We start from the raw sequence: 20,055 nt of genomic DNA, 5'->3' as shown, positions 1-20,055 counted from the left end.
GTGTTCTTGTTGAAGACTAGTCGTATAACTTTCACAGAAATTTTGCTAAAATGAATAACTGCATTTCAAAGATAACTTCTCTCTCATTTGTATCACACAAACATTGCAACAAAAAATAGAGGGGCGGCTGGATGGCTCAGTTGGTTAGAGCGCAAGCTCTGAACAACAGCGTTGCTGTTTCGATTCCCACATGGGCCAGTGAGCTGCGCCCTCCACAACTAGATTGAAGGACAACTTGGAGCTGATGGGCCCTAGAGAAACACACTGTACCCCAATATTCCCCAATAAAATTTAAGAAAAATGGTTAAAATGGAAAATTAAAAAAAAATAAAGAGAAAATTACCTCAAAACACATTTCCTTTCAGTATCCTAATTTGTTCACATTTATGTGTGCATTTGCATTGTTAAAATAATAATATAGATTAAATTCTGTGTTCTGATTTCTGTTCCACATAACATTTTTCCATGTTTCTCAACCATAGTCTTCAAGTTATCACTTAAACCCATATATTTGGGATCCTATACTGAATGATGAGCTCTACTTTTTAATGATAGCTCTTAACAGTAATTTTACCATGTAAAACTCAATTTGGTCTTTGAATAACAAAGCTTTCTTTTCATATTAATTCTAGAATTGGACTACTGTTAGATTTATATGCTTGCCATGATGTAAGAGTGGTTTAAGATACTTGGTGATAAGATATGTCATTAGCCACAGTCCTTTGATGAACTAAATAAAAGGCCCAACAAGGAAGTTTGCTTTATTGTTTTATTCCCAACAAGGAATAAAACAATAGAAGAATATAAGAGAATTCACTGACAGATTCTTCTTTCTTTCTATGGCATTCTAATCTTTGCTGTGTGTATATTAGTTAGAATTCAGAATTCTCCAGAGAAGCTGAACCAGTGGGAAGTATGTAGACATATGAGATCTGACAATTAAGTTCATGAACTCATCCTAGAAAAAGTGCTACATACTCACTGCTGAATATCACCACGGTCACCTTCGAAGTACTCCCCTTGGGAAGCTATGCACCGATACCAGCGCCTAGTCCACACTTCAAAGCAATTTTGGAACTCTTTTTCTGGAATGGCCATCAGAGCTGTCGTCGTATTACCCTTGATCTCCTGAATGTCATCAAAATGTCTTCCTTTCAATATTTCCTTTATCTTTGGGTAAAAAAAGAAGTCATTGGAGGCCAGATCAGGTGAGTAGGGAGTGTGTTCCAATACAGTTATTTATTTACTGGCTAAAAACTCCCTCACAGACAGTGCCGTGTGAGCTGGTGCATTGTCATGATGCAAGAGCCATGAATTGTTGGCGAAAAGTTCAAGTCATCTAACTTTTTCACTCAGCCTTTTCAGCACTTCCAAATAATAAACTTGGTTAACTGTCCAGTTGGTACAAATTCATGATGAATAATCCCTCTGACATCAAAAAAGGTTAGCAACATCGTTGCAACAAGTTCGCGAACTTAATTGGCAGACCTCGTATATATACATATATACATATGTATATATGATATATATATGTATATATATCATATATACATATATATATCATATATACAGTTTATTACAAGGAATTGGCTCATGCGATTATGGAGGCTGAGAAATTCCACAATCTGCTGTCACAAGCTAGAGACACAGGAAAGCTGGTAGTATAGATTCAGTCTAAACCCGAAGGCCTGAGAGGAAAGGGTAGGCGATATAATTCTCAGTTCAAGGGCGGTAGAAGATGAGATGAGATGGCCCTGCTCAACCAGAGAGGCAGGGAGAAAAGGGGTCAGATTTCTCCTTCCTCTGCCTTTTCTATGCAGGCTCTGGATGGACTGGATGATGCCCACCCACACTGGGGAGGACGATCTACTCTAACTCAGTCCACTGATTCAACTGCTAATTTTATCCAGAAACACTCAGAAATAATGTTTAATCTGGGCATCCCACAGTCCGTCAAGCTGACACATAAAATTCACCACCACAGTTTGATTGTTCTTATATATAACAACAATTGTTATACAAGTAGTAATCAGTTATTTTAAATCAATCACTAAGAATAATCTTTAATGATGAGCTACAAAATCAAAGAACGGCCTCTGAGCCTGTGCTGTTGGAAGCTCTGCTAGGTAGGACTATATAATACTGCAAAGTAGCAGTATACATGTGACACCTTTCAAGCAGTTAGGCAACCCGTAGGCAACAGCATGGTGGCAGTGCCACCTGTCCATGCATAAGGTCGGTAAGGACAAAAAGAACCTAACTGGATTCAGACCATTTGTTATACTTACAAGACAGCAAAAGGAAGATCAGCATAATGTCCCTATCACAGAGGTCAGATGATCGTAGGTTTATGAGCGGTGGGTCACACTGCATTGACCTCAGCCAAGCAGTTTCAGAGACAACACAGAAGCCGGCAGCTGGGCCCTAAGGGGATGGAGGGTTGGGGGGGAGAGAAGAGAGGGCAACATGAAAAGCCCTCGTCTCAGCTGAAACTAGGAAAGTGAAGGAGAAACACCTTGTGGGAGTCTCCCCCAAGACAGGCAGGCCTTGCTCCAGGAGGAATCGCAAGGCATTCCACCAAGACTGCAGTCAGACGGCAGCCAAGACTTTGAAATTTTAATCAAATGCGAATCAGGACCCCACTCTGTGTCTGCAGACTTGGAGTGACTTTGGGTTTGTTCCCTGGAGAATGGGGTCAGATTGAATAGGTGTGTAGTCCTAGGTCTTGACCATAACTGAAAACTACGTAGTTAGGGTGTTTGCAGCATGTGTTCAGAATGTCAGTGTTTTTGCTTTATAAAGAGGAGAAAAGACGCAAAATACCGGCCTTTTTCATTCCTGATGAACTGTGCTTAGAGACAGGTGGGGAGACGGGAGAGGGCTGAACAAACGCTGTCAACCGTCCAGGTTTCTAGAAATTACTGAGAGAACAGAGGTATATACAAAAAAGGAATCCCAAGTGAGGTCCGCGCCCTGGGGAGACCTCTCTGGATTTCCTGCAAACAGCCTCTTGAGAAAGAATCAGGGAGCGAGCCAAGAACAGAGAATAACTTACTTAAATTCCCTTCCCTTCGCCTTTCCAGTTGCAGGAGCGCATGCGGCGGACAATACACCCGCGCGGCTTAGGGGACCCCAGCGGCGCCTACGGCAGGGCGGGTGCCACTCACTGCCAAACCCCGCCCTCCCGTGCCAACAGCCAATGGGAGTCGTCGGGCTCGGGAGCGCGGCCAATGGGAGCTGGCGGACAGGGGGCGCTGCCCTTTAAAGAGCGGTGGGACGCCCAGGTCCTGAGAACCGAGCCTCAGGAGTGCCGGATCCGCTGGTGGTCACCACTATGTCCCTGCAGGTGAGCCAGAGGATGAGCAGACGTAGGAGGGCATGCTCCCCGGAGGGAAGCGCTCAAGGGGCGTGGGGCCGGAGTGACGCCCCCGGGGTGGAGGCGCGTCTCGGACTCCGCGCTTTGGCCCGCTGCGCCCGCGTCCTCAGCCCTCCGGGAGCTGTCCGCGGTGACTCTGAGGACACACTCCCACTCCTTAGCGAGCGCCCCCGTATTGCCGTGGACACCGCACTGGTGCCATCACTTGACGGCGGGCCAGGGCTCCCTATGGCAACTCTTGTGAACTCTGGGGACTCGTTAAATGCAAAGTAGGCACCAGCCCAGGGAGGGAGGACGCCGGGTGGCTCCCGGAGGTCGAGGCGGCACTGCTCCATCGCTCTTTCCTTCTTGGAGACAGCTGCGAGGGCAGGGGTGGTCTCACCCGCGCCCTTTTGCTCCTTGGTGCGTCCAGGGGCTCTTTTAAGGCAAGGTCAGAGATCTGCTAAACTACGATTTTAAAATACCGTTTTTCTGATATATGAAAACATACGTGTTCAGGGTGGAAATTTGGGGGGGGGGGGAAGAGAACAAACATAAAGTAAATAAAAACCTGGGGAATTCCTTCACCCCGGTGATAACCGCTGGAGACGTAATGGGTACTTTCTCGTATATGTGAGAAGTGTGTATGTGCGCATGTGTGTGCGCGCGTGCAGGCATGTTCATATAAGAACATACGTTCTTATATGTTCTATACACACATCGATTGTGCTATTATGTATACACAGTTTTGTTCCTGCACATAGCACTATGTTATGAGCATTTTCTCATCATTATAAAATATATTTTTAAATATCTACATAAAAATTGTATGGAATGAGCACGGCTCACTTCGTGAACCATTCTTCAGGCAATCTGTTATGGAGGGTATGGCACATACTCCAGCGTCCGTGGGGTTCAAATCCAAACCTTCCCCATTCCTAGCCTGTGACTTACTTAGTTAACCCCTCTGTGCCTCAATTTTCCTCATTTAAAAATGGAGGAGAGGGACTATTAAGATTAAGTGAGCTGCAGGTATACATACGGCACTTAAAACAGTGCCTAGTTTGTGCTAAGTGTCCAATAAGGGTAAGTGTGTCCTTGAACATTTAGATATTTTTACATTATTTATGACATAATTCCTATTGAACTTTGCACAAAATAGTCAAATCTTGCAAGGTCAAAACTTTCTTCCTTTTTAGCTTAGCACTTTGTTTCATTTTGTTAGGCAAAACAAATGGGATTCCTAATTCAGCTATAACCTTCAAATTTTATGTTAAAATTTCAATGTGTTTACTTCCACAGCAAAGCTTTTAGGTGAGCAGACAGTCATGTAAACAGGACTTATTGCTTCCTTAGATGATGATGCTAAAAGGCAGACTGATTCTTCAAGAAGATGTGTCTTTCCGTGTCTAGGGCATTCATGATTTTACGATCGGCACATCACTAACCCCTTTCCCTCCACACACACGTTTGTATGAGCTAAGAACCGTGCAGTTCCTTGAGTGAGAATGTATGATCTTCCTGATTCAGGTCCTCAGTGGGAAAGGATTGCTCACGAAGGCGTTGGCAGCCCATGTGGGATGCCCATGATCTTTGACTGCAGAAAGCAAAGGTAGATTAGGTGAGAGTCACCCTCGGAGGCTGTCTTCAGAGGTGGTGAAATTTGAAAGGAAATTTACAGAGAGGCCAGGTGGTGAGTGCTACTCGGTGTTCACAGAGGGGTTCCATCTCCAGGCAGTCAGGATGTGCTCACTGTGAGCACGGGAGTCACACTGGGGTCACTGCTTTACCATGGGTGTGGCCAGGGGGCCTTGTGAACACACGAACAGGAAACGGTCTGGGGAGACGCCTGAAGGCAGTGTGTTTGGAGGAATGTCCACATTTGCCTGGGAAATGACGCACACATGCATTCCACCAGGATGCTGAGCACATGGCTGCGGGACGATCAGCTAGGCAGAGGCTGAAATTCCTCACCCACAGCAGTGAGCCCTAATGTTTAAAAACATTACTAAGTGTCCCTTTTGCCCAGAATGCTTCAGTTAAACATAAACAGCTGTACATTTAAAAGCTGCTTCTCACCTATGGTAACTTGCAGCCCCCAACATCCACTCACATATCCATGTATTCAACAAGGGGCTCTGACAGGCCGTACCACCTGGCAGCACTCTGTAAGGCACAGCTCTTGCTCCTGAGATGAACACTTATGCCCGCCCTCTACTGCAGATAGGTGGGGGAGCGAGCAAACGCGGTCCCGCCCAGCCTGTATGCTGAGCCCTAATAAATGCTGTCCATGGTGCCTGAGCCCTTCCCTGCTCCCCTCCACCCCACAAGTGCTGACCCTCTGCTCAGCCGAGCTCCGTCTCCTCTGGGAAGTTTTCTTCCACACCTGCTGCTGCTCCCCCCCTTCGAGCCCAGAGCACCCTAATATCACATGATTATTGCTGACTGGGTCATCTCCCAGGAGACCCCGCGCTCCTTGAGAGCCAGCTGCCCTTCATCCCGGCTGCCGAACCGAGACCTGGCACCGCAATTAGTGTTCCACCGTCTGTTAGACAGTACGACGCAAGTGATGGGCTCCGGGTGGATGGAATCAGCAGTGAAATCCAGAATGTTTACATTCTTAATCGTATTTCATCGTAGTACCTTCCCGCTGAGGTGGATAGGATCTCGTTTTCAGCTGAAGCTGAATCTCAGAGCTTAGCTGCTCCCACAGCCGTGTGTCTCGGAGCGAGAACTCAAATCCAGCATCTTGCTGTGACGCCGGTGTTCTTCCCATTACAGCTGATGATGGTTGGATGGGGAAAGGCATGAGAGAGGAGGGCACCCCACCGCAGAGCAGTACATCAAGTCCAGATGCCCAGGAAGCGCGTGCCGGACAGAGAATGATCCTGGGCCCTGCTCTGGAGAGGGGCTCCTCTACCTAGGGAGGGAGGAGGGAGAGGGACCCCTGAATCTGCATGTGGCAGGGGCTGAACTCTTCCATAGAGAGGGTCTGGGACTTGCGTGTCATTGCCAGATCGTTCTATACCCCCTGAAATATGAAGAACAGTTTTCTAGAAACTCCTTCGTGGAAGGCAGGAACCTAGCGTGGTTTTCGAGAAGCCTTAGAATTCTAATTGAGGCTTGGCTTGCCAAGGGGGATTGAGGCGCTGTCACTAGAAAATGGCATGTGACTTTACAGCAAACAGAACAGGGGAGACCCCTGATAAGCCTGAAGGGGAAAATCCGATAACCTCCTTGAATAAATAGCCCTGCCACTAAGGTAGTATTTTTATTTCATGCTTATTATAGACACAGTATGTGCACAGGATAGAAGATTCGAAGAGTACAGAAAGTATTAAAAAAACAGAAAACTTACCAATAATGAAAGGTAATTTTTACATATTTTAGTATATTTAGTATATTTTTCTAGTCTTTATTTTTTCTTATATTACTCACGAAGCTGAATGTATAAAAACAACGGTATTCCTTGTTAAATTATAAAGTATTTTTCATGTCTTCGTTGCAAGTACTTTTTTCTAGAACTAGTTTCTTTTTCTTAAGGAGCCTTAGAATAAAAATAATAGTAAACTTCATTGACCGTTCACTATGTGCCAGGTACTATTTTAAATATTTTACATGTGTCAACTTATTTAAATCCTCCTGACATCCTTGTAGATAGGTGGTGTTATTGGCCCATATTCTGGATGAAGAAACAGACACAGAGAGGTTAAGAAACTTGCTCAAGGTCACACAGCTCTGAAGTGGTGAAGATGAGATTCAAATTGAGGCGGTCTAGCTCCAGAATCTGTGTTCTTAACCATGACATTATGTATGAAGCATTTGACAGTTTCCTAGAAACTGAAAATCATCAGGCAGGGTATTTGTCCATCATCACATGCACCCATGCTTCTCAGACCCCTGTAGGGAAGCATTAGAAGGCTGGGCCATTTTCAAGGTTATTTTGGTTGGAGACCTTGGTTTCTGGTTTACAAGTGACCTTTGTTCATCACAGAAAACAGACCGACAAAAAGAACTGTCCTAGTCGGGCTACTGCCCTGTCTCAGGTGCTGAATGGAAACTTTATCCAGCAGCTCTGCTGAGATCACTGTGGTTCTGATGTTACAGTGAGGCTATCGCTTTCTCTGCTGGGCCTTTGGATCCTTGGATCACAAGGGAGTCTGGCTTTGGGGAAAGAAAATACGGGGTAGAGGTAGAATGCCTCATTGTGCGTCTCTTGTTTGATACCTGACCATTCCTGCTTATCTGTGGTTTAAAACAACAGAAGGTAAAATACAGTCCATTAAAAAAAAAAAGAATGGAAACATTCTATTAAGGAAAACTATCATCATAGTTTTTGTATAAAAACTAAGAGGTTAAAAATGGGACAGGAACAAAGTTTCTAGGAGCGCTTTGTGAAGAATATGGCAAGGGGGCAGCTGCCGGCCAAGTCCTGGGCTGAGGGGCCCAGGCCAGCCTGAGGGTTTTGGGGAGTCAGGCAGGTCAGGGTTAAGGCATGAAAGGGGGGACAAGGTTTATTACAGTTTGTATACAGAGTTTCCAGGAAGCCAGTTTCTTTTCACTAGTCAGATCAAAGTTGGCTGAACAACTTCTCTTTTCTGTAAACATTTCTTGAAATAAGTCTTAAAAGTTTTGGTCTCAATGTTTAAAGGAATCTATGCAAGCAACTGAAGGAAATCAGAAACATTGCCCTCAGAAACGAGCTAGTCCACTAAATAGGTACAGTAATACTGATGGAGAATGTGGGCAGGGACGCACTGAGAGATAGATGCCCTGACAAGATATTAATTGGTAGCAAAGCTATTGCCTATAAATGGCCAATAGACATATGGCAGTGTGGATTTAGGAAGAGGAGAAAGTGTCCGTGAGGGTGGTTGAGAAAGCTGCATTGAATGTAACGCCATTACAATCTAATAGAAACTTTTATTTAGGTGCTTTTTAACTTATAAGAGCAACATGTGGAAATTTCTCTGATACAATTTTTTTCTTTTAGAAAATCTGTTGACCATTTTCACCCATTTCCCCTGCACCCTGCCTCTCAGAACCACCAGTCTATTCTCTGTTTCTATGAGTTTGTTGTTGTTGTTTTTTAAGTGAGATCATACAGTATTTGTCTTTCTCTATCTGGCTTATTTCACTTAACATAAGGCCCTCGTGGTGCATCCATGTTGTCACAAACGACAGGATTTTTTTTTTTTATGGCTGAATAATATTCTGTTATATATATCTTATTTGTTCATCCATCGATGGAGACTGGTTATTTCCATGTCTTGCTACTGTAAATAATGCTACAGTGAACATGGGGTGCAGATATCTGTTCGAGATAGTGATTTTGTTTCTTTGGATAAATACCCAGGAGTGAGATTGCTGGGTCACAAGGTAGTTCTATTTTTAATTTTTTGAGGAACCTCTATACTGGTTTCCATAGTGGCTGCACCAATTTGCAATCCCACCAACAGTGCACAAGGGTTCCCTTTTCTCCAAATCCTTGCCAACATTTGAATGATAGCCATTCTGACAGGTGTGAGGTGGTATCTCATTATGGTTTTGACTCGCATTTCTCTGCTAATAAGTGATGCTGAGCATGTTTTCATATGTCTAATGGCCATCTGTATGTCTTCTTTGGAAAAATGTCTATGCCGATCCTCTGCCCATTTTTTAATCGGATTTCTTTTTTTTTTTTTTTTTTTTTTTGGCTATTGAGTTATATGAGTTCTTTATATATATTCTTTATATTTATATTGACCCCTTATTAGATACATGATTTGCAAATGTCTTCTCTCATTCAGTAGGTTGCCTTTTCATTTTATTGATGGTTTCCTTTGCTGTGCATAAGTTTTTTACTTTGATATAGTCCTACTTGTTGATCTCGGCTTTTGTTGCTTGTGCTTTAGGTGTCAAATCCAAAAAATCATTGCCAAGACCAATGTCAAGGAGGTCACCCCCTGTGTTTTCTTCTAGGAGTTTCAGTTTCAGATCTGACATTCAAGTCCTTAATCCATTTTGAGTTGCTTTTTGTGTGTGGTGTACGGTAAGGGTCGAGTTTCATTGCTTTGCATGTATCTGCGCAGGTTTCCTAATACCATCTATTGAAGAGACTGTTTTCCCCCCATTGTATATTCTTAGCTCCTTTGCTGTGTATTAATTGACCTTTTATGTGTTTATTTGGGGGCTCTCTCTCTTTCGTTCCATTGATCTATGTGTCTGTTTTATGCAAATACCATACTGTTTTGATTATTGTAACTGTAATATAGTTTGAAATCAGGAAGTGTGATACCTCCGGCTTTGTTCTTCTTTCTCAAGAGTGCTTTGTGCATTTGGCATTTTTGTGGTTTCATACAAATTTTAGGGTTGTTCTTTCTATTTCTGTGGGAAAAGGATGTTGGGATTTTGATAGGGAGAGCATTGACTCGTTCGGTTGCCTGGCGTAGTATGAACACCCCATCAGTACTAATTCTTCCAGTCCGTGAGCACAGAATCGCGTTTCATTTATTTGTGTCTTCACTTTTTAAATATGGATAAATTGAACATTTTCAGAAATAATTATAGTTTATTCTCCACATCTTGTCTACATATCAGGTAAGTGCCACGACACAGGTCCATGAATTAAAATGAGTTATGATAACTCTGATGGAGCCAGAGCAGTAATAGTTCATTTCTATTTGATATCGCAGCCCCCCCCCCCCCCCGCCCCACTCCCTTCCTCACAAACACCCTTCTGTGCATTCCCACTGCTTGGTGGTAAATGCCTCCAAAGCAGACGGGCCACTTGAAGTTAGCGAATGCACTGTGTGCCTTTTCCCCTTTTTTGCTTTAGGCTGATTTTGACAGGGCTGCCGAAGATGTGAGGAAGCTGAAAACAAGGCCAGAGGACGAAGAACTGAAAGAACTCTATGGGCTCTACAAACAGTCTGTAATCGGAGACGTTAATATCGGTATTTATTGTCATTTTAAAAATAGTGATATACTTTGTTTGGACAATGTTTCTATAAGTTAAAAGTTATAGTTAAAAGTAGACCTGAACATATATCTATCTTTCTTTTGACAGAGTGCCCAGGAATGTTAGACTTAAAAGGCAAGGCTAAGTGGGAAGCATGGAACCTCCAAAAAGGTTAATTCTTCAATAAGTTCGATAAACATTCTTAATTTCCCAGTACATCCATTGGTGAGATCATCTGTTTGTATCTTTCTAGGATTATCGAAGGAGGATGCCATGAGTGCCTATATTTCTAAAGCAAAAGAACTGATAGAAAAATATGGAATTTAGAATTCAGCATGTGAGAACACTTTCCTTTGAAGCCTTCATGATGATATCCCACATTTGGGGGAGAAATGCACTGTGAACTCTATGTATCGTGAATGTTTTTGCTGGTAACATGAATTGTAATCCTTTATTAGAGGTATGATGAAACGACACATTTAATGAAATTCTACTTGCTCAAACCAGGTGGGTTCTTTGGTGTTTGTTTTTTTACATTTAAAAAAATTATCTTTATTTAGCTTTTGGAATCATCGCATGCATCAAAGACTAATCAACATAGAGGTGATTTTAAAAATTCTTTTAAAAAATATTGCTCTGGTAATATATGCACAAAAACATTAACAATTGTTTGTTGTTTTGGCATGTCTGTTTTTTCTTCAACGGGTTAGTATGACTAGTGTAGTCAAAACATTTTTGAAAGAACCGATAACAAGATTGTTCCTTTGTGGTACCACGTGGCTTTGGGGTTCGCACTGACCCAGGGCCTGATTCTAGCCCTTACTCTGTGAGTTAGTTAGCAGGTGACCTGCGGCAAATTACTTAATTTTGCTATGCCTCATCTGTATAGTGGGGGAGGGGGGGAGTCTGTCTCACAGAGTTGTAGGAACTGAGTGAGATAACTGTAGTTATCCTACCGTTGTTTTAAGGCTTCTGCTATATAAAACCTAACAACAAATCAGTTACATTTTTTAAAAAAGATAAAGGTATGAGTCTATAGCTCTTCAAAGAAAAAAACCTACCATGGGACTATCAACTATTTCTTACATTTAAGACAAATCAAAAAATCAAACTGAAATGTATTACTAGTATCTAGTGATGACAAAGGTACAACTACTTTATCTCTTACATTGAACTTTATCGGAGTGAAAATGTAGAATCTGAAATACCCTATTGGCCCAGTACTCTGTCTTTCTTGCCGGCACACAGACTCTCTGAAAGGAGATGGTCTCACTTTAACAGTTCTAAAATCTGTTTGAGATTCCATAGGCTAAAAGCCCCCCCCAAACATTGTACCGCTATTGCCTGCATAAGGGGTTCAGGTTTGGTATGGTCCTGCCAGAAGGATAGATTGATTTCATGTGACTTTTAAGAAAAAAAATCTAGATCGACTAGATGAATTTCCAGAGAATTGTGCTGAGTGAAAAAAGCCAGACCCAGAAAGATTTCATACTGTATGATCCCATTTGTCACATTCTGGAAATGGCAAAATCATAGTCCTGGAAGGGACAGCAAAGCGATTGCCAGGGAGAAGGGCTGTGCGGTGTCTCTCAAACGGCACCAGTAGGCCTCCTGTGGCCACGGAGTGCTCTGTGACTTGACTATACCTGGTCAGTGTCCCGGCTGGGATATCACTCTTGAATTTCGCCCAGTGTCACCATTAGGGCAGACTGGGTAGCTCTGTGTTAGTTTTTACAACTGTATGTGGAGTAATTGTTATCTCACAATAAAAACGTTTAATTAAAAACAAATCTAACTTGATTTCTAATCTGGAAAATTGGGGGAAGTGCTGCTGATTTCTCACGTCTTGGAAGTTTTGCCTTAAGATAGACACCTTCCACGATGACATCAACATCCGGAACCAACAATAAGAAGACAGCAATGATAGGTCTGGTCCTTTTAATCGTGGGCCTGGGAACTCTTCGCGCTATCCCCATGTGGCCTTCACCTGCTCCAGGTGAGGAGGCAGGTGAGGAGGCCCACCCCAGAAGCCTGGCTTTGGCTCCATCGTCGGACTCCCATTGAGGACTATATTAACTGGAAGTTGTTGAAATCAATAATCAAGAATCCAAACTACTTCCGTAACAATCCTCTGTACGGGAATTCTGGAAATCATATCATGCGAGAGTAAAGCACAGCACATACTGAATTAAACATTTAACATCATTTGCTTGATGCTATTTTTAGCTCGTTTATTACCTGAATGCGAACTCAAAGCCCTCCCCCCATAATGAATTTTATATTATTTGTACTTTGTTAAAAAGGAATGATAAAGTCTAAAAAAATACCTCCTGGATGTATTTCCCCTGATCTTATTTACTAAGACTCTCTATATGATTTTAAAATCGTAACAAAACCATAAACCCTTATATGATATGATCATAAACATACCCACGCTTTAAAAAAAAATGAATCATTTACCAAGCAGGAATTTTGTCGCCAAACTTCACACAGATAAGGTGCAAATAATATTCTAATCCAAAGATAAAGCATCGTGCATGGAACATGCCGGATCCGCTTGTATCTTCTCAGATACATAAACGCCCCATGGAGAAACACATTTCTACATAACAAGTGTATAACATTCCAGCCTCTGAATAAAACCAATGAGCTACTTCTGAAAAATTAAGAAGGTAGCTTGTCACTTTGACTATTTTAAGACCTAAAGGAAAAAATATCTAAACACTGGCAAGCAGCGATAGTTCCAGACACTTGGTTATATAGTCCTTGATGAAGTTTTCATTGGAAGTTTCCATGAGATAAAAGTGGTCTCCTGGAAGAACGTGAACATCAAAATTTCCACTGGTTACCTCTTTCCACCCTAAAAATAAACAAAATTAGATTTAGTCACAAATGATACCGAAAACAACCAAAGATTTACTTCCAGTATTACCTTTCCAAGATCTGACACCAGTGATAGAGTTACTTCCAAGGTCTTGGGTTCTATAAGTCCTGTATTTTTAATTTCTCTAAGACCTATCAGTATACAGCAGTATACTGTGTATCCTGCATCTCTCCTTTTATACACGACCCACGTCTCTCCATTTGCATTAAATAAAAAGTGGGCCAATTTTCTACTCATTGCAGTCACCACTAGTTGATATTAGCTGAAAATCATCAAACAAATATCTCAATAAAATACCCCGAACTGTGAAAATCATTTCACCTTTCATATCCTGTACAAAGTCTTCAGATCCGCAAAAGCATGTTAAGTCACAAGATATACTGGGCAAGTGAGATGATGAATCAAAGCTGTAAACAGAAAAGAGCCAGTTAGTAGCTTTTCATAATCAACATCCCAGGATCTTCTGTTAATAGTGTCACCTGAGTGAAGCGTGATGTGTTCTCTCTTCTTTCTTTTGCTGTTTCCAGCAATCCAAACATTTTTACCAGCGGTACTTCCACCTGTCAGAGCCCATCTGTGGTCCAGGCCACTTTTCTAAGCTCATTTGACTTCTAGAACAATACAGATGGCTACAGGATGGCACCTGAGTCCCCAGTGCAACTCAGGGTGAGGCTGGTTACAACTAGTCCCTGTAACTGCCATTCCCCAGAAACGTCCCTCTCTCTGTTTCCAGCTCTCCATGGTCCATCAGAGGGTGGCTATGAACAGAACAAAAGCAGGTTCACGTGAGGAGGGCCACCTATTCTCAATGTAATCACAACAGCAATAAACAACTATCGAGCTAGGTGCTGGCAACTGTGTTTGCCACGAGGGCCCGGTGGGTAAATAAGCATGCTCCCTTTCCTCCTGCAGCGTAGACCCTGGCTGGGGAGACAGGTATCAATGAAAGAACCAGAGGATGAGAGCTGTGTAAGTGCTACCAAGTTCAGGGTGAGCTGCAGACACCTGACAGCTTGGGGTGGGGGTCGCATCAAGCAAGTTCTCCCTGGGAAGAAGTTGGATCTGAGATCTAAATGAATAGGACAAAGCCTGGCAAAGGGGAGAGAGGCAGCAGGGGGAGAGGGAGACGGATGAGCACAGACCAGTGGGAATCATTCAGAGAGCGGTGGAGGGATTGGGACAAATGAAGGTAGAAGTGGTGGGCAAGGGCCAGGTCCAGGCCTCATGAAGGATTTTGGTCATCCTTAGAACGACAGAACGCCATCCAATGGAGTTAAGGCAAGTGTGTCATGACCAAACCTAACTTTTCTCCCTCTGGGTATAATGTGGGGACGGGACTGGAGGGGTGCAAGGACTCTATGACCAGTTCAGTAGCTCTTGCAATAGTCCAGGCAAGAATTCCCGCTCCTGCCCAGGATACAGAAACCTAGGGTTGCCATCCCAGCCTGACGATGAGAAAAAGCCCGACAAGCCACAAGATCATAACTTTTCTTGAACTCATGAGAGAGTTGAGTTTGAAAAGTAAACTAGAAACCGAATTCCGAGGAGGGTCAGGCCCTCCAAGGAGAGGTGGGATGTGTAGACTGGCTCATGTGAGCAAAGCATGGGAGGGATGGGGCGTCTGCTGGACATTCAAGGAAGAAGAAATCAGCTAAAACAAAGTGCTGGAGACCAAGGGCGGTAGGTGATGGGTGGGGAAGTTTTCAGATGCAGTCCACACTGATTCATAGGCCTTTTTCCATGGGCCTCCATTAGGGGGTTCATGAAAAAGACTGGGAACAAGGCAGGAGGCCAGAAAGAGCCCCCTGGGTGGGGCAAGTGGGCCTAGGAAATTGGCTGAGGCCATACAATAGGTGCTAAACCCTGGCAACTGCCCAGGCCCTTCTTTCCTACTGAGCAAAGCCTCAATCTGCTGAAGGAGGGGCATCAGCCCGCCACAGGCAAAGATCCATGACTGCAGGCAATGGAAGCATTAACCCTCTACCTTTGGGGAAAGAGTGGAAAATGGTCGTGGTCCCACATCGGTACCAAAACTTCTACTTCTGGGGATGGAGGTGGGGGGGAGGGCAGAAGCTGCCACCCATGACCAACCAACCACAGACACAAGGAGAAGGGGCAGGCATGCTGAGAGAGTCCCACCCACAGGGCCCAGACATAGAGGGCCTGCCTGAGGATGGAAGCTCAAGAGTGTCTAGGATGTCCAAGAGCTCCCCATCTTACCCCAGAGGCTGACACCACACGTGGGGTAACAAGCAACCGCTGCTGTCAGTGGGCAGAGGCACAGAAAGCCTGAAACATTGAGGACAATTCTCCAGCAGCCCAATCATCACGCGGAGCACACAGTGACACCAGGGGCCTTGGAAGCTGTCATTGCCATGAATTAACGATAACAACAAAACCCAAAGGCAGCTCATCTCCTGTCTGGATCAACTCAACTCCCCGCATTGATGGCCTGCCAGAAGATGAGAGGTGCTCAAATCTAGGTGCGAAAAAATATGTATTTCATGATACGCATCTTTCAATTAAAAAACAAGTATATCAGACACATGAAAAAGCAAGAACTGACTCCATTGTGAAGAGGCAAGGCAACCAAGAGAGTCAGGCTCAGTTAAGACCCAGAGGCTTGAACTATCAGACAAGGACTTTAAAAACCTGTGCTGGAGATGTGAAGGATTTCATGGGAAAGGTGGACAACATGTGTGAATAAATGGAGAAGTTCATTAGAGAGGTGAAAACTATAAGAAAGAGTCAAAGGGAAATTGTAGGAATACACAGCAACCCAGATGAGGAATTCCTTTGGCAGGACCATCAGTCAAATGGACATAACTGAGGAAAGAATCAGTGAACCTTAACATGGCCAATAGGGATTATCCAAACTGAAACTCAGAGGGAAAAAGAGTTTTAAAAAGACAGGGCATCCAAAAGCTGCAGGACAAAAGCAAACAGCCTAACCTGTGTGTCATCAGGGTCCCAGAAAGAGAGCTGAGAGCAACGGAGAAGCCCAGGCTGGAGATGAGGACAGCTTGAGTGAGTAAGAAGCAGCCACAGCTTTCCCACCTGTCACAGATTTCCGTGTTGGCCACCAGGCCCCAAGCCTGGAAGTGGAGAGGACTGAGAGATGCTCTAGAGGCCTGATTTTATTTACATTCAAAACAGCTGAGCTACAGAGATGAGAAGACAGAACAGACTGAGAAGGTGGAAGGAGCAGGAGTGAACAGGGAAGAGGAGTCTGGAGAGCAGGGTTTGGGGAGAATTTTTGGAATTTGGAGAGAGGAAGCCAGTCGTTGTGGATGGCGATTGTGATCTGATTCACGGGGAGAGGGTGAGAATGTTAAGGGTTTCCACATTGGATGGGTGCAATATCCTCATGAGTGATTTATCACGTATTGTGGTGTTGGGGAGGTGTCTTCGGAGAGCTGTTGAGAGTTTAGCTAAGATACCCCTGTGGGGTCCTTGAACTGATGCGAGCCCTCCCGTGAGTGTCTGCCTGTCTTATCAACAGCTGCTGAGTCACAAGTAAAGGTAGGTCCCGGATGTGACTCCCCCAACAGCCCTTTCCTGCCTCCCAGAGCCCACCCCTTCTGTGTCCCTTGTGTAAAAGCTCTGGGAAGTCTACCAGAACCCTGGGTTTTTTTGGTTTGAATTGACCAATGGGTTTCAGGCCAGGAACCCCAAAGCACTCCCCCAGATGTGGCCCCAGGTCCTTCATCCTCTGCCTGCAGCCTGCCTTGGCCTCCTCGGGGCCCCCAGGCGTGCTGTGGACCTCCGCCAGGACCCGTGAGTAATGAGCTTCTCTAGTTCAATTTCTCCGGTGGTCTGGTGTTGAACATGTGGGCCGCATAGACACCCTGGGTGGGGCTCCACTTACCAAATGTTAATGAAGCCACAGAGCCTTTGGGTAGTGAACTTTTTGTTGTGTTTTGCTTTTAGAAATTGCTGTGGTTAGTTCTGTGGCCAGCCTGACCTCAGCGCTCACCACAACACCTAGAGGGAGTTACTCTGGTCCCTGCCTCTGACAGGTGAGACACAAACTGTTACGGAAACTTGCTCTGAATCTCCCAGGTTGTGAGCCGCCCACTGGCAGAGTTTTTGATCCTGGTTAGCGGAGTCTACAGGTGGCACGTTTCACCACATTGCAGGGCTTACTTATTAAAAACCAGCTTTTGCATACAAATGTCATTGAATGTCCGCGGTGATGTGGATTACCTTTCCGCTGGGGGGTGGTATGTCAGACGAGTGTTTCTTTAATTCTGACTCTGTGCTAAGCCAGCAACGCGGACAGCTCACCCCTGGGAGAAGCACATTTGGGTGAAGGTGGTTGGGACAGACATGGCGAGAGGTGACTGGATGCGGGGCATCCAGAAGTTGGTGGGTGGACTTAGTGACAGGTTGGAGGTGGGCAGTGAAGGGAGGGGTTGCCTCTGTTCTCGAGGTGCTTCAAGTCGGCTCCACCTTCTGTAGCTGTTTGTGTAAACTTCTAGTCACAAGCACTTCCTGGGGTGGCCCTATGCCCTATTCTAGACTTTGTGGACGAAATGAAGGAAACATAGGCCCAAGGAATGCACACGCAGGAGACAAAGCCCAGGCCAATTAGGAGAAAGGCATGTCAGAATTTAATGATGAGTAAGGGCCAAAGGCTGGCCCCACAACAACTTTATGGGGCAGTTAGACTAGGAAGAGCCTTTGGTAGGTTTTGATTATTGGGACGGCTTTACAGAATGGTAGGACTTCAGTCTTACCAGAAGAATCAAGCATCAGTAGACCCATTTCATGAGACAAAGGAGTGGTCAGGTGCCGTGGAGTTAAACGAGTTCTGGAAAAATATTTCACAAAAAAGCCAACTACTTCTTTCCCTGGTTTACTTCCACACAACTGGAAAAGTAGGAATCTGCTTCTGTTGACCCCTCTAAGCAGATGAGAATGCTTTGGCATTAACTTATTCAACAAATATTTGTTATGTGATAAAACATGTGTGTTGAACTACACACATATATTATGTCTATTATTTTAAATGAAAAATATGCTCTATCATCCTTTATTGACACAATTTCTGTGCCCAGGTTCCATTCTAAGCCAGTAAAAATATCAGAGGTGTCCCCCAAGGAAATGAAATCAAACTCTTAGAATGCTGTCTTCTTGTATAAGCAGCCTCAGAGAACTGCCAATCTACATTTTTCTATAGATAATTATTTCTTTAAAAAATCACTTATCTCAGTTACTTACTTGTACTTTCTAAAAATGTGTCCATCTGCTTTTAGTTTGGGAAGAATTTGTTGTAGAAATTCCTCCTCAATTATATCCTTGGGAGTGCCTCCGAAAGTCACAAGGAAAGACTTGATTTGTTCTTCTTCCATTTGTTGTAATTTGGTAATTTGAGAGTTCTTTTCCTTGAAACATTGACAACAAAGTCTGACATTTCATATAATGTACTTGTTCATAAAGTCCCTATCTAAGGGAAAAGTCATGAAAGCAAGGTTCAGAAATGGACTTCTTTATGTACACTTTTCAGGGGAGACCTATTCCTTTTTAAAAGCAGGGAGAAGGAAGTTCCTCAACACTAGTAACCCCAGTGTCATAATGCCTCCCAAATGGCAATCAGGGCCTTCCTGCGGGAGGGGGACGGGAGAGCAAAGGGTAGGCGCATGCGCAACAGGAACACTGACTTTAAAGCGAGGGGGCTTCCGAAACATTGACGTCATTGTCCCCTGTGGAGGTTTCAAGCATTCTTTCCTGGCTCTGGTCCAGTTACTTGGCTGAAAGTTGATTAAGTTCCCAGCTGACCCAGAATGAAGAAGCACTAGGGTCAGTATTAGCTACTAGGAGAAAAAAAGAAGAAAGAGGAAGGCAGGAGGGGGAGAGGGAGGGGGAGGGGAGAAGAAGAAACAAAAGATAAAAAAAACACAAAAAAAAAACAGTAAAAGCTATATACATGTGCTAGGAGATGCCAGGGACATGGCAGGCACTGACCAGGAACAGTTAAAGTGCATTTCAGAGCAAAGGGGAGATGATGATATTGAAAGAGATTTGAGGGGCTTTTCATTAGCCAATAGTAGTATCCCTGCCATCTTCCCCAGGCTGGACCCAAATTCACCAGATAGGAACATAACTGTCATGATTCCCTCCATCCCCATGTCCCTCCTCGCTACTATCCACCCTAAGGAAAATGAAATTACTTACACAAGGAACAACGGCGCTTGACAGAAATAAATGTATGGGTTCTAGCTTATGTTTGTTTTTCAGTTGTAGTGCAGTCAGCAAAGCAGTATAGGATCCCATACTAAATTTGGGAAAGAAAAATATAATAACTGTTCAGCAAACTCATGATAATCCATTAGAAGTCAAGTCAGAACAAACAAGGATCATAAACACCGCAATAGCATGAAATCGGAAAAGAAAAGCATAAGGTAGTTGAATGATAAGAGTATTAATAAAAGGTGCCCTTTTCTATCAGGATAAAAAGTGTTTTAAGACATCCTAGATAATTCAGTCCAAGATTTAGTACTTGTCTCCACAATGTCTTGAAATCCATTTAAATTTCTTTTTCTCCTTTCAGATAGATAATCACTATGTCTTTTATAGTGTATATCAGCAGTCCTCAAAACAGGCATAGTCTGCGTTCTCCCAGAAATTCCTCAGACCTTTCCAGGCGGGCTCTGAGGTAAAGCTATTTTCCCGATAATCCTACAATATTACTTGCCTTTTTTACTCTCATCCTCTCATGAGTGCATAGCTGAGTTTTCCAGTGGCTACATGACATGAGATATTGTGATAGTTTAGGTGCAGAAGCAGAAATGAAAATCTAGTTGTCTTCTAGGAAGCCAGATATTAAACAGTATAAAACAATGCCACTCTTCTCACTACTTTTTGGGGGGTGTG

General features: G+C 43.8%; 2 protein-coding genes across 2 annotated transcripts; one reads left to right on the top strand and one right to left on the bottom strand.

Annotated features, from left to right (window-relative positions):
- Nucleotides 1–3,194: 3,194 nt before the first annotated feature.
- Nucleotides 3,195–12,509, top strand: ACBD7 (acyl-CoA binding domain containing 7). The gene is made up of 4 exons (XM_019738300.3): nt 3,195–3,346; nt 10,173–10,290; nt 10,404–10,466; nt 10,549–12,509. The coding sequence occupies exons 1-4, from the start codon at nt 3,335–3,337 to the stop codon at nt 10,620–10,622; spliced, it is 267 nt and encodes an 88-aa protein (XP_019593859.2). The 5' UTR covers nt 3,195–3,334; the 3' UTR covers nt 10,623–12,509.
- A 112-nt stretch (nt 12,510–12,621) lies between these two features.
- OLAH (oleoyl-ACP hydrolase) lies at nt 12,622–18,986 on the bottom strand. The gene is made up of 4 exons (XM_019738274.3): nt 18,843–18,986; nt 18,403–18,566; nt 13,501–13,586; nt 12,622–13,155 (listed from the first exon to the last, which is right to left on the bottom strand). The coding sequence occupies exons 1-4, from the start codon at nt 18,876–18,878 to the stop codon at nt 13,013–13,015; spliced, it is 429 nt and encodes a 142-aa protein (XP_019593833.3). The 5' UTR covers nt 18,879–18,986; the 3' UTR covers nt 12,622–13,012.
- Between the last annotated feature and the right edge of the window lie 1,069 nt (nt 18,987–20,055).

The sequence above is a fragment of the Rhinolophus sinicus genome, chromosome 1 (assembly GCF_057876585.1).
Source record: "Rhinolophus sinicus isolate RSI-liver-muscle chromosome 1, RSI-T2T, whole genome shotgun sequence".
In the NCBI taxonomy this organism is placed as follows: Eukaryota; Metazoa; Chordata; class Mammalia; order Chiroptera; family Rhinolophidae; genus Rhinolophus; species Rhinolophus sinicus.
The sequence above is the reverse complement of the archived record's forward strand: the minus strand, read 5'-3'. Positions and strand labels throughout refer to the sequence as shown.

What these genes read in the sequence shown, in the direction of transcription:
- ACBD7 (XM_019738300.3), top strand. An exon ending in AATCGGAGACGTTAATATCG is followed by an intron (nt 10,291 to 10,403) that starts GTATTTATTGTC and finishes TTCTTTTGACAG; the next exon opens with AGTGCCCAGGAATGTTAGAC. An exon ending in AGCATGGAACCTCCAAAAAG is followed by an intron (nt 10,467 to 10,548) that starts GTTAATTCTTCA and finishes GTATCTTTCTAG; the next exon opens with GATTATCGAAGGAGGATGCC.
- OLAH (XM_019738274.3), bottom strand. Translation starts at nt 18,878, where the DNA reads ATGACGTCAATGTTTCGGAAGCCCCCTCGCTTTAAA. An exon ending in GGAAGCCCCCTCGCTTTAAA is followed by an intron (nt 18,567 to 18,842) that starts GTCAGTGTTCCT and finishes CAATGTTTCAAG; the next exon opens with GAAAAGAACTCTCAAATTAC. An exon ending in CACATTTTTAGAAAGTACAA is followed by an intron (nt 13,587 to 18,402) that starts GTAAGTAACTGA and finishes TTCTGTTTACAG; the next exon opens with CTTTGATTCATCATCTCACT.